This window comes from Schistocerca serialis, chromosome 1, assembly GCF_023864345.2.
Source record: "Schistocerca serialis cubense isolate TAMUIC-IGC-003099 chromosome 1, iqSchSeri2.2, whole genome shotgun sequence".
In the NCBI taxonomy this organism is placed as follows: domain Eukaryota; kingdom Metazoa; phylum Arthropoda; class Insecta; order Orthoptera; family Acrididae; genus Schistocerca; species Schistocerca serialis.
In genome coordinates, this window is record NC_064638.1 from 688,531,331 (window position 1) to 688,545,826 (window position 14,496).

Consider the following 14,496-nt stretch of genomic DNA (forward strand, 5'->3'; position numbering starts at 1 on the left):
CAGGTGATTGTAGGACAATGAAACTTTGTAACAACATGCGGAAGAGAAAAATGAATAAAGGTGCTTCAGTATGCCACAAAATGTTCCAAGGCCACATGTCATCAGCTGGAGCCCTTGCAAGAAACATAAGAGCAAGTTCTTCTTTAATGTCTGCATCATGTTGTAAAAGTTGGTGAGTACTGTGGAGCTTGTACAGTTACCATTCACAGTTGTTTGCAGCATTTTTCAAACAGTGGACCATAAAATTTTGGTTGTCATGACACAGATTGTGCTCTACTTGAAGATCACACTTTGTGGCCTACATTCTCGGCCATGGCAACAGTAACTTCAACAATTTGTGATGCAGTTGGCCATTGGCCTCTTCCAGGCATGATTTTCAAATCACTTGCTAATTCGAACTTCTCAATCATGTTCTTCAACTCTGGGGTGGAATGATGACCTCTCAATAATCTTTTAATGTGTCAGTACTCACAAAGAGTAGTGACACTATTGCTGTTGTTTTGATAAAACAGCTTTACAAGTGAAGCTCTGCTCACCTTGTCCAGACCCATGTTGACTCTCTGCAACTTTGTAATCCAAACTGATGCTTGTGTTTCAGCCTACTTCACTATAGCAGTACCAGTGTCTAACAGCAGATCATGATCCTAACACCACAAATCCTGCAGCACACAATCTGAACATTAATATAAAGTTGGGTTGACATTTGATAAATAGTTTTCTGTCTACACTGGCTCATGTGGCATAAGTTTAAACATAACCATTCAATATATTATATAGAATGTTCAATTGAACATGCATCTAAAGTGACTGATAAAAGAGAGATGTTTACATTGCAAAGGAAATTGAATTCATATTATGTCCGTGTTGACTGTTACATCAATTTGCATTTCGCCAGATGAAGATGGCAGCAATTGGCCACAATACATTTCTTCTGATATTGAAGAAATTGCTGAAGGAGAAATCTTTGTAATTACTCAAGTTCAAATAAAAGCAAAGCTTAATTCAAAGAAATTATGCATGACTGACAAATCTTTCAGAGCAATTTCACAACTTTTCAACTGAATGACAGGTCTGAAATGTATATAAAATCATTAAGAGAGTCCAAAATCATAATTCCATTAGACAATGTAACTCTCATTGTTGAGTGCTTTTTCACTGTACAGTCTTTAACATTTTGTGTGTTGTGTTTTTTGGGTATCAAGCCATGTTCAGAATCTGTCCCTCTCTTGCACACTGAAATTTTTGACAAGATACTGCGTATCAGTCTACTCTTAATATGGTGTATCTCAATTTTGTATGTGTGTGTTATGACAACCTGGCTTGTTATCGTGATATGGTGATGTAAAGTTTGCTCAGGAGCTACAATTTCCCATTATTCATTTGCTCACCTTGTTATTTGTACAAACTCACCAATATATCTTGGTCAGACTTCTTTTCTCACAATGTGTCATATGCTGTAGTCTCATTTACAATAATCTTGCATAACAAAGTTTGCTCATTATTCAGAACATCACAAATACATTAAGAAGGACCGATTGCAATTGAATTTTACAGACAGCAGTGTCTCTCTTGCTCCTGTGATGTCATTGTTATTGTCATGGCTGTTCTTCTTCCATCATATCTCCAAGGCAGACCCGATGACACAGAATAAACTGCCCAATGGGAAAGTACCATGAACACAGTAAGATGGCTTGCAGATTTGTTGTGTCCATCCACTCCAGGGTACATGCACATAAGGAAAACAAACTTCCAAAAAAAGCAGTCTATACCAATTCATTACTTAAATAAACTTTTTTATTGTAGCAGTCATCATTCATTGGTCAGCAGATGGTTTCGCAACACATCACTTAAACAAAGTTATATGTTACATTACAGTATTAACATTTTGTGCTGTAAGTTAACTACATCTCATTCTTGTTTCCTGATCTGACAGCTTTTGATGATTACTTGATAGCCAAAGTGTGAAAAATTTGAAAGTTTATACATTAAAAATATGATCAAGATGGATCTTCCATTGTCTCATTAAACTTTTGCAAATACATTCTCAGGAAAATAAAGATACCCAAAATTAAGGAGAAGAAGATCAAATGCATAAAGATCAAAGTATGTCTGTTAAGGCAGTGTTAAACAAAAAGTTATGGCACAGAATGCGACGTGATTTAGTTAGCCTAAAGATATTGTTTAGAAGCCATTGAGGATTACAACATATCTGTAACGGTGCTAGAATAGAAAGTGGTTGACAGATGTATGGATCAGGTCTAGCACTTGGGTTTTGCATAGGGATTTGTTTTCCAGTGATAAGTGTCCTACAGTAGGGGCATGATAACAGAGCAGTCTATTGTGTAGATTGGTTGGCAAACAGTGTAGCACTTTGTGGGAAGGGTGAGAACAATAGATGGAAGGATATTCCCCATTTTAGGGTAAGTTGAAGGTAATTGAAGCCTTGGTGGGAAATGTAATTTAATTTGTTTGTCCTTGTCTTGTACCTAGCAATAAAGGAGTTCTCCTTTTGGGCCCTGCAAACCATTAATTTATTCTGTGAGATTGATTGTTGGTCATTGTAAATGCAGTATCTGTGAGTAACCAGGTTATACAGCTTTTGGTGTGGACTGATATGATTGTTAGTGCACAAAGATCATTATAGGGCAACAGATGAAACAGAGGTAAACATATGTCAAGGATCATATGAAGGAAATGGAGAAGCTGTTTAGGTACCATGAGAATTAAGGTAGGGGCTCAAATCATAGTAATGTCATCCAAAAAACATAAATCTTATTTGGTGTTGGGATATCAGTAGGTTAAAATTATTCCTCAAGGAGATCCAAAATAGCCTGAGGTGGGTATTGTGTATGGCAATTGTCTTAGACTAGCTTCCCTGGAAAAAAAGTTGTAGTGGGTGAGGGTATAACTGATCATGGTTACCAGGAAGGATTTTGTACATTTGGAATCACTGATGGCAAGACAGTGCCCTTCAGGGGTGTTGGCAGAGAAGGTGGTAGCATCATATTGACAAACAGAACACCAGGTAATAAAGGAACAGGAACTACAGAGAGCTTGTGAAGGACGTGGTTAATACATTCGATGCAGTAGGATATGGTGTTGATACAGTTTGATGACCCTGATCTAAAAGAGCAGTACATCCTTTAGTGAACCCACAAAGGAAATGGGACATGTTGATAGAATCTGTGAGGGAAGTGGTGAGAAGAATGAAAGTTCATGCATGCAATAATGAAAAGATCCAGGAGGAAAAGGTCACTTTTTAGGGAAGCAAACAGTGAGATATATTTCATGTGTTTTCTCCATACACCAATAACTGGAAATAAATTATGCTTACTGGTGTGTGTGTGTGTGTGTGTGTGTGTGTGTGTGTGTGTGTGTGTAGGGCAGGGGGGTGGGTGGGTGTGCACGCATGCATGTTGGAGGCTACCAAATTGTGACTTTGTTACAGATCCATACTTCTTCGAATTAAAAAGTCGATGTTTCCCAGCTCAAAGCAACTTCAGTTGAAATACAATGGGATGGCGTCCCTTATCCACCAGACAAGTATGTCAACGTATTTCGTGCTATATATCAGAGTGATGCTGGCAAAGAAGACTTCAGTACCTTCAAAATTGTCAAGAGAGATGCACCACCCAAGGCTATAATCCAAGATCTTAAGCCAGGAACCAGGTCAGTGTTCCTATTGATGTAGAATAAAGTTATAATCTATTTAATTATTTTCACTACATATTCAGTTTAAAAGTATCAGTTTTACTCAAAGCACAAGATATAAATGAGTTTTGAAGTTAACAAAAAGTGCTTAATGTTAGTCTGTCTTTATATTAAATGAGAGGTCCAATGCATCAGAATCAGAATTTTTATTGTTTTATAACATACATGTTAAATCATTGATTTAGTGTAAGGAGACCTATCAAGCTTACCACTATAATGGATTGTACATGAATACAACATTTAGTAGAATTATAAAATATCTGAATATATTGTGTACTATTAATTTTTATCATGCTCAAATGGCCAGATCACCATTAAAAAATTAATCATTAAATAACAGCATTTTTGTAACAGATGCTATATACTTCTTTTTACTGAATCAGGCTCAGTCTTTTGAAACTAAGTCATTTTTTGACTAATTTATATTTTCACTGCATATATTGTGGCTTCTGTGTGAAAAGATTGAGACTATGGGTAGAAAGCATGAAACATTCTTTGTTTCTAGTTTTCACATCCATGCTGAAAGTTGTTTGGAGCAAACAAATCTGGATGGCTATTTGTGAGAAGAAGTATTTCATAAGAATGCAGCGAGAGAACACTAGTATGTTTTAGGCCTCTTAATAGTGGCCACAAGATTCCCTTGGCTTCGCACTGCACATAATGCTAATAATTGGTTTCTTGTCAAATTGCTAGCATTTCCCCAAAAGGTAATGTGGTATCTCACTATTGCCTCAAAGTAGCTATGGTACACTACCTATAGGAAATACAAAATTGTGAAATGAGTAACAGTAGTTGTTTTTAGATACATTGTTGACCAGAGGTAAAGTTGTCCTAAGGCATATTGTGAGTACTTTCTGAACACGTTTCAACTGACGTCTGAGTGATGTGGCACAGTGATGAACATGCTGAACTTCACTCAGGGACAGTGGGCTCCAAATCCTCATTGATCTTCCAGATTTAGATTCACCTTATAATCCCTAAAAATGCGCTATAAATTGTTGTGTTAACATCCTTTGAAATGGCCACGGCCAATTCCTGCCCATCCTTCTCTAATGCGAGGTTCCCCTCTGTCTCTAACATTCTCATCACTGACAGAACAACCTAGGTCTTCAACTAAAATAAAATTCAGAGCAATTTATGTTTGAAACATCAGTTCACTGAAATACTGGAGGAAGATTTCATGCTGTTTTTGCAGATGAGGAAAAGGACCAAGAACGATGACAACTTCCATAGATCAATAGACCCATATGTAGTGTGGCCAAAAGAATACAAAGTATCTATCCACGATATTTGATACATACAGGTTGGAGCAAATAAAAGGGGCCTGGAGAAGAGAGTTGCAGGATACAGAGAAGTATACCAGAGGAAAGGAAATTCAATACTAACCTGACGATAGCAGATGTCGAAATTGACCACCGTTCAGGTCTTGACACTTTTGGGCCCTGGTAAGCAAGTTTCTGAGGCGGGTCAAAGGAAATTCTTGCAATGTCCATATGAAATGTTCTACTGTGGTTCTTGACAACTATGAGGGTTGTTGTGATACACCTTACACTTGAGGTCTCCCCACACAAAGTAATTGCACAGTAACAGATCAGGTGACCTGGGTGGCCAGCTAGGGCCACAACCAGATTGACCTCTGCTAACAACTCCACCAGGCGTGAATAGTGTCTAAATGTGCTCCAAGGTTCATCTGGCTGTATGGGCAGTCGTTCCATTCTGTTGGAAGTATACATATTTTGCCAGGCATTGTGAATCATCTAGGCAGCAGAAGACATGTGGCACAAATTATATATATGTTCCATCCTGTCAATGGATGTTCATGCACTATCATATGTAAAACAATAATGCATTTATGCAGCATCATATGCCTGAATAAGCACAATGAGGCAACAAAACAATAAAAATATATGATACCAAAATTCAGCTCTGTATTTATTTCTATTTTATTCTAAAACAGTTACAAAACAACCTAATTTATCCAAATATTCTTAACTTGGACTCTTCCATTTATCTGACAGAACATTATTATAGATAGAAAATGATCTTTCTTCATCAAAAGATGCAGCAGGCTCTTATTCAAATGAAGAAATTTGAACAAAGTCAGATAAAGTTGGAATCTTGTTACACTTTTGTCACAAAAAACTCCCCCCCCCCCCCCCCCCCATTTCCCTTGATCTGTTTTGATTGGTTGATTGATTTTTTATTGGTCCAGTTTTATCGTACAGCTCAAATGGGACAATTGATATTGGACAAGAGTCAAAGATAATGCATAGTATTAGCAAAATAGTAGGCTAACTAAAATTAGGTACCTATTACAATTAATTTTGTTACATATTCAGAAATTCTCTGACAGAATAGAAACAGTGCTTTATGAGAAGCGCCTTTAGTTTAACTTTAAACATTGAATGAGTAGCATTTTTTATTTCCTCTGGTATCTTATTGTGTAGTATTACACCAATGTTAATTATGCTCCTCTGATAGGTGGTTGTTCTGTGATATTTTTGATGTATGTTTGATTTCCCTCTGGTACTATAGTTGTGTACATTTTTGTTCTGTAGCAGTTTGTCTGTTTTCAGGAGGTAGTCCCAAGTGAACAAGATAGTTTCGTAAATGAATAAACTTAGAACATTTAGAACACCAAGCTCAGTAAAATAGGATTTACAGGACTCCATCTTTTTAAGGCCACAAATTATTCTTAAAGCTCTTTTTTACATTCTAAAAACCTTTAAACTGTGAGTTGAGTATCCCCAGAAAATGATTCCATATCTGATTAGTGAGTGGAACTGTGCATAGTATGCCTGCAGTACTGTTGTTTTGCTTTTTGTAGCCTTTAAAATTCTTAGGCCATAGCATACAGATGATAGTTTTCTACACAAGTTATTTATGTGTGTGTCCCACTTTAAGTCTTGCTGAACCCATAGACCCAAAAATTTTGTGATACTTACATTTTCTAGGGGATCATTTTTTAATTGGGCTTGAATAGACGTTTGATTAGTTGGAGGAATTAAATGAAAATCTACACACACAATTTTATCAGTATTTATAATGAGTCTGTTGTTTGTGAACCACTCAGAAAGTCTTTTCATAGAACTTTTTTCTGTGGACCACAAAGTTTGTGGACTGGATCCAGTGAGCAATATGCTGGTGTCATCAGCAAACAGGATAGTTTTTGTGGGACTCATATATTCAACTAATTCGTCCACATAAATCAAGAAGAGTAGTGGACCTAAGATTGAGCCCTGTGGTACACCATATTTTATTGGTAATTCCATAGAAAGAAGGAGTTGTTTCTTGTTTCATTCATTTTGTTAAATTCATACTGAAGTGATACTTTCTGCCTGCAGTTTTTAGGTATGAACACAACCAGCTATGTGCTACACCTCTTACTCCTCGTCTTTCTAATTTTTCAAGGAGAACGTTATGGTCCAGGACGCCGAAGGCTTTTGATAGATCTAGAAAAATACCTGCAGCTAATTTATGTTGTTCAAGGGATTTTAAAATGCAGTCTAAGAACTTGAAAATTGCTGTCTGTGTAGATTTAGACTTTCTAAAACCATATTGTTATGCTGTAAGAGGTGCATATTTATTTATGAAACTTAAACGCCTGTCATAGAAGAGTTTTTCTAGAATTTTTGAGAAGGAACTTAACTGTGACATGGGTCGGTAGTTTGATATGTTTCAGAAGAATGTTTTTTTAGCAGTGGTGAAACTTTTGCAATTTTAAAAATATCTGGAAATACACCAGCTTTAAAGAGAGGTTGAAAATTTTTGCCAAGGGGTTTGCTATGTGGTGAACACATGCTTTTAATATGAAATCAGGTACTTCATCAATACCACTTGACATTTTATTGCTTAATGATTTAATTTTACTTATAATTTCATTGGGGTTTGTTTCATGTACATACATAGAAGCAGTTGAGATCACTGACTTGCTGGAGAAACTTGGGACTGGTCCTTGACTGTGTACTTGAATGAGGTCTTCAGCTAGTGAGGTGAAGTATTCGTTGAATTTTTCCACAACTGAATTAGGGTCTGTGGCTTTTGAGCCTTCTAGTGTTAATGATACATTCTTTTTCTTTGGCACTGAACTACAAATTTGTTTCTTTATAACTCTCCACGTGGATCTCATTTTGTTAGATGAGTTTCTTATCAAATTGTCATTCCACATAATTTTTGACTCTTTGACTACTCTACCATAGATTCTTTTGTAGGCTTTTGTATAATCTGTGAATGCTTGGGTTACTCTATATTTCTTACAACAGTACTGCAGAAATCTGTTTCTCACACTGGAAATTTTTATGCCTTTAGTTACACATTGCTTATTATTGTTAGGTTTTACTGTTTTTACTACTTTTGGAAATGCTACATTAAAACAGTGAAGAAAGATGCTCTGAAATCTCATGTAGATGTTATCAACATTGTTCTGAGTGGCGATGCTTTCCCAGTTTTCCTTCACCAGTAAGAGATTAAAAATTCTAATGTTATCTTCGGAAAAGGTTCTTTTTTCAACTACTTTTCCAGAACTATTACTACTTGTTGGCATTTCTATACACAGCAGCTGTGCCTCATGATCACTATAACCCATGCTCAGTACTATGCTTGTGAATTTGTAATTTGTTTCTGAGATGAATATTTGGTCAATAATGGAATTTGTGCATTCTGTTAATCTTGTTGGGCAGTGTATTGTGGGGGTCATATATATCAAAGCATCTCTGGGGCTGCTGTCTTTTGAAAAACCAATATTGAAATCTCCACAAAGCACTATCTTCATGTTTAGTGTACTGATCCTGTTCAGCAGAACCTCTAGTTTATTCATGAAGACTGATAGTTTTCCACTCGGTGCTCTATATATGTTAATAACGAAGAAATTAAGCTCTGGCAGTTTGGTAATGGAAAGTTCAAAGTCTCTTTCAACTGAGTCAATTTAACTTTTACTGACATCACAGAACTTTGTTTATTTGTGACTGAACGTTATGGTGTAGTATAGCAAAATCTGGGTATTTAGTAACTTCAGTTGAAACTATTTCTGATTCTTTATCTAATGGCATTTATAATACAGCACTTACCCTAAAAAATTTTCGCTATCTTTCTTGTGTGTGGCTTCTGTTTGCTGGTGGCAATCAGCTGGTGAGTTAACTTCTGGAGATTGTATAAGTTTTGCTTCATCCACATCTGTCCACTTCAGTTTAAATCATTTCGTAATTTTCGTTTGGCTGATGACTTGATTGTTTGTTTCTTGCCTAATCGGTTTAAACCACTTGGTAATTTGGGTTTGGCTGATGGCACAGCTTGTAGCTCATCTACAGCACTTCTCAATCTTCGTTTGCTTGTCACTCATACTTTTTTCTTCACTCTTCTTTGAAATGCAAGTAAATGTTTTTTTGGTTAGTAATTTCTTTCCTGGTGTATTTAAATGAAGTCCATGGACTGTATGGAACCTTCACTCCAATCTGTTTATATCTACAATATCAACATTCTTAAAGTTAGTGCATATTTCAGTGAGACACTCGTTTGCAACATTAATTTCGTGGTTCACACACGACCAGGTTGGTAAATCATGACGATGTGGGATGTTCACAATGAGTACATTTGTGTGGGTTAAATTATTTAAACATTTCCTCATTTCTGTAATAACCTTTTATGTCTTGTTTCAATAGACGTCGTTTGATCCTCCTATTAACACGGTGAAATCGTCTTTATTCAAACTAGCTACATCAGTTGATGTTGTTAGGTCTGTTATTTCACTCAATGGAGCCCCTGGCTTTATGAAACCAGATGCCTTGAAACTACATGTTCTCATCAACATTGCAGAAATTTCATGGCTGTGACTATCACCTAACACACAGATTGTATTGTGTTTCATACTTTTTGTAACCAGAGGATTTAAGGTTATTCTTCTCACCTGACTAGTGTTGTTTTTTTGGCGCACGTATTCTAAATGTTCTTCAGTTTGCAGTTTTGCTGGAGATATATTTTTTAACGTAGTTTCCATTGTTACATTAAAGTCTGTGGTAGTGTAGGTGTGTGCACTTATTTTTGTAGTTTTTAGAGTATCTCGACACAGTATTTTCACTGTTTGACCTTCTTACAACGAACAACGGTTTGCCTACTTTGTTTTCCAACTTTTCCACCCTTTCCAATGTGTTCACTGAATCCACGGCAGAAAGCACTTCAAAAGAGTTTTTTTGCACAAAATTTTCACTGTCTTTCAGATCTTTTACCTTCTGAGTGCAACTTCCTTCACTCATTATCTTCCATTTTCCTGAAACCGTGTCTTCTTTCTTCATTAGCATCGCATGTTTTCAGATTGTAGTGTACTTATTTCCACCTTTTGAGCATTGATTGTAAACTGTAGACTGGATATCCATTTTTTCATGTTCAGTATTTCATTCTTACAACTCGCACACATTTTCCTTTTACTAATGAAATTTACGTTTTTTTGTGGAGACATGTTATACACTTTCAACTTGGCTGCCATATTGCATCGTGGACACGACCTCTCTTCTTGCGGCCGTAGTAGGAGCCATACTAAACTTCATAATTCGACAAAAATGTGTCAAGTACCCTGTTCATCAGATTACAGGAAGTGCAGATTTCAGCCACTTCCGTTTGTTGGTGACAAAGTGTTTCATTGTCAACCAACTTCATAATACAAACATGGAAAGGAAACAGTTCAGGGATGCTTCGCTGCCATATTTTACATGTAGCTGTATGAAGCAGTGTCCTGCACACAACTGCTTAAATTTTTAGCTTCTTGGTTTACAGTCTGCAAATTTCATATTGAGCTCACCTCAGAGGTAATTGGTGAGAGGCTAAGGAGTGTGGGAGTATGTTGAGCAATTATGGTGATGGTAAAATACTTTTCATTCTGCATAGCTCAAGTACAAGAATTTGCACAACTCGCCATTGATAGCAATGACTGGCAGGGGTGAGAGAAGGTATGAAGTACACTGACTTGTATGGAACTGAAGTAGGGCACTTGAGCACATTACGTTTACAGACTGTGAGAAAAATCATGAACTTACTCACATTATGCAAATTTGGTCTAATTCATACAAAAAGCAATAATAAAAGATGATATCATGCAAGTCATTGTAATATATGCACTGAAACCAGAAAATAACGCAATATAAATGTCTTAAAGCATGCCATTGTACCAAAAAAGTGTTTGAACCATGCATTTACTCCCCAAATGGAACTGACTTTCAAGTTGTACAGAAGAATAAATCAACACCTGAGTGATTGAAGCCATTAATGTGTGTAAAATAATAATCATTATCATCACTTTCAAACACTGTAAGCTGCATTGATAAAATAGTTGATCTGTGACTTGCATTCAGAATTCAGATTCATGTTTCTCGAATGATAAAATTCAGGAAAAGTCCTCCAACTGTCTAGTGCATTGTAGCATTCCTACACACAGTACAGGCAAATATATGTTAAAATTTTGGTTCAAAAATATTGATTATTTGCAGGATCCACATCTATATATTGTGGTTCATGCAAAATAAGTTGAGTCTTGGAGTAGGAAAATGTTATTAAAATACTTTGTTACTTTACTGACTGAATTAGAGACATCAAATATTTGTTAGACATCACTGAAGAATTCCATTATTTTGGAGTATTTCCCATTCTTATCTGGATTCAAGGATTTTGTTTAATTGTAAAATCTTGAATAAACTCAAAAGATCTTCATTTATTCACACAAACCAAACTCAGTATCACTTAGAAATAAATATCAATTCTAATTCACTTCAGGATTTCAAACAACTGCTAAAATTTAGTGATTTTGTACACAGAAGCATTTCAAGTAATGCTGGATATTACGAATAAGATAACTGTTTTCATTTTAAATAATCCATTACAGTACATCATTTTATAAGACTTATACAAAACTGCCATTAAATATTATTTCAACTATCTGTACATAATGAGTACTTTCAGTTGGAAGTTAAACTATGGTGATAAATATGTATAACAATGTAGTTAAATATATCATTGTGTATTTTGTTGTTTGCTAATCAGGTGTATCGTTTACCACCACAATAGTTGAATCTTTGTTGGTTACTTTACAGAATCCATAATACTAATATGAAAGACTGATCATTAAAACATCTGTACTGTACTGTACTGTATTCTTTTATTGATGCTATTCACATTTTTGTACTTTTTACCTGTGGATCGTAGAAGGCAGTGAAGAATTACTGTTTCACAAATGTGGTACCTTCAGATGAGGTGATTTTGGATGGTTTTGTCATTGTTCTAATCATAACTTGTGTAGCTTCTGTTAGATTGCTTTGTTTGTTGCAGGATTGATGGGGTATATGTGTAACAGATAAAATATACTAAAATTTACCTATATTTGCTATATTTACCTGTATTTGCTGGAATAGACAAACAGTGTCCACAATCACCACAAGGATTGAGGTGATTTCAGACTCATATGCTTTTTTCTAAATGTGTCCGAAGTTTCAAAGTATATGGGGGGAAGTCAGACAAAAATTGACTTTTTTTAAATTATACAGTCTTCTTATCAGATTTTACTGGCCTTTCCTAAATTTTAAGGTTCTGCATCATTATGAATAGGTGATAAGGATTGAGATAGTGAATTTCATATATTAAAGATCAATTTTTATTATGATACCTTGTTTCAACATTTCCTCTTCCTCCTCATTTAGTACTGGTTGTCCTCCCATTCTACTCCTGGTAAATTGTTAGAAAAGCCAGATTTATCGAGGTGGCCATTCACTAAACATAAATATCCAAGTTAGTGAATAGGAATTCCCAATATGCAACCCTCAAGATACCTTGCTTCATCATTTCTTCTTCTCCCTCCTCATTTAGTTCTGGTTGTCCTCCCAATCTTTTTTGATGTAGTTCCTGCACTTTATTTTGTATGGTCAGTCTAGGTCTATTACACAAATCGCATGCTTTTCTGTGTAATAATTTGCTACACTGAATCTCACGAACAGCATTATCTAAAAGTTCCATGTCATAATTACACTGTACTTTAGCACCTCTCATGCTTTTATATGTCCTCCCACCCCACACAGTACATAATTTTGTACAAGTCATCATTATTTTACAATTTAACATGAAAAACTTGACGAACTGATATAGGAATTGTCTCAAAGACATAGGAGACCGACCTCGTTAACAACAGAGGTTATAATACCTTCCCACCAGCTGCAACAGTAGAAAGTTTCCGCTTGATGATACTACATGAACTTTCAACACTAATACTGTTCATCAGATAGTTAACTAGATACATAATTGACCCAAAATAAAAGTGACAGATCGGAATAAATACAATCTCACACTTAAAATAACTGGCACGCAGAAGTGTAAGTGAGTGGTAATTCATTGCTATGCAGTGAGAAAGAGCAAATAAACCATACTGTGTGAAATCCCCCAGTGTCTGAAATCGCCCCATTTGGCAGTACCTTAAAGATTAATTAGCAATTTCAGGGAACCAATGTTTAAGGTGTAAAGAGACCATTGCCGTACAATAAGGAGCCTGTTCGCAAGCAATATTCAGTTGTAAACCAAGCCAACACTTTTCTTTTTACTTTTCATACTTAAAACATGTTATTGCTGAGAGAGGTGAGTGGGAGAGAGAGAATGACCGTGTGAAAAATTTAACAACTGAGCAATTTTATAGGTATCGCTTGTGGCTGGAGGCATACCTGACAAATGGCAAAATAAAAAAGAGCAATGTGAAGGACTTCATGACAAAACCTGCATCTGTAGCTCCAGAAGGAAACAGTATCCAAGGTATGTGCAAATTTTCTATGCTCGAATGTTCAAAACAACAAAGATTTGTAGTACATTATTTGCAAGAGTGTCCTTTAAAGGTGGAAGACACTACTTTCCCAAATGAGTTTCTCAAATTGATAAAGCTTGCAGTATAATCTTGCCAAAATTAGCTATTTTCTTACTAAAGAAGCAGTAATGTCCCTCAGTCTCCATCCTTTCGTAGTTTTATCTTGCGAAATTTCAGTTGCAGATGCTGCCCATTAACAGCTTTTATTTGATAGAAATTGAGAACAAGTTGTGTAAGTTGCAGACATACAAATTACACTATAGTTTGGAATTGAATGTAGCAGAATATTCACTTGTGGCTTTGTTACAGGCTCATTACTTTCCACTGCATAGGTAGTCAACACATCTCTTGCTGTTTAAACCAAGCAGTCAGGAATTGTATTGACTTGGTAATACCACATGCAGTTTAGAAGAAAATGATGTTAACTGCATTTATTCCAGTTTTCTATGGATATCATGACAGAATTATCACAAAAATCTTATTTTGCTTGGTAGTAACTTTCACCCCTTACTTCTCAGTCATATTCACTTCATATTAACACTGAACAGTGATAATCAACTTTCATTCATGGTATGGCCATTCAGAAACAATGGTAAGTCCAGGATGGATTGACAACAACATTAGCAAAAGGGTAAATTGGTACTCACCTTACAGAGGATATGTTGAATCGCACATAGGCACTTAAAAAGACTGCTATACCTGTACATTTCAACTTTCAGCCAAAAAGTCTTCTTCTGAAGTGGAAAACACACACAATCATTTACATAAGCACAACTCCACACACGTGACCTCTGTCTCTGTCTGTCCATTGGTCCAGGATACCTCACTGTGGCTGGTTACCGTGTCACCACTGAGAGTATCTCCACTCTTGAGGACGACACCTGCAAACTATTACTGGTAACTTACCCTCCTATATAAATAACACCACCCATTTTCTCCACTGGCTCTACACAGTTCTTGTT

The 14,496-nt window shown here is 36.0% G+C and overlaps 1 protein-coding gene across 1 annotated transcript in view; it reads left to right on the forward strand.

Annotated features, from left to right (window-relative positions):
* LOC126480525 (putative epidermal cell surface receptor) overlaps nt 1–14,496 on the forward strand; it is a 417,170-nt gene that overhangs the window by 367,202 nt on the left and 35,472 nt on the right. The window contains 3 exon segments of the mRNA XM_050103873.1: nt 3,449–3,468; nt 3,470–3,669; nt 13,373–13,485. Of these exon segments, the coding sequence (XP_049959830.1) occupies nt 3,449–3,468; nt 3,470–3,669; nt 13,373–13,485 (333 nt within the window).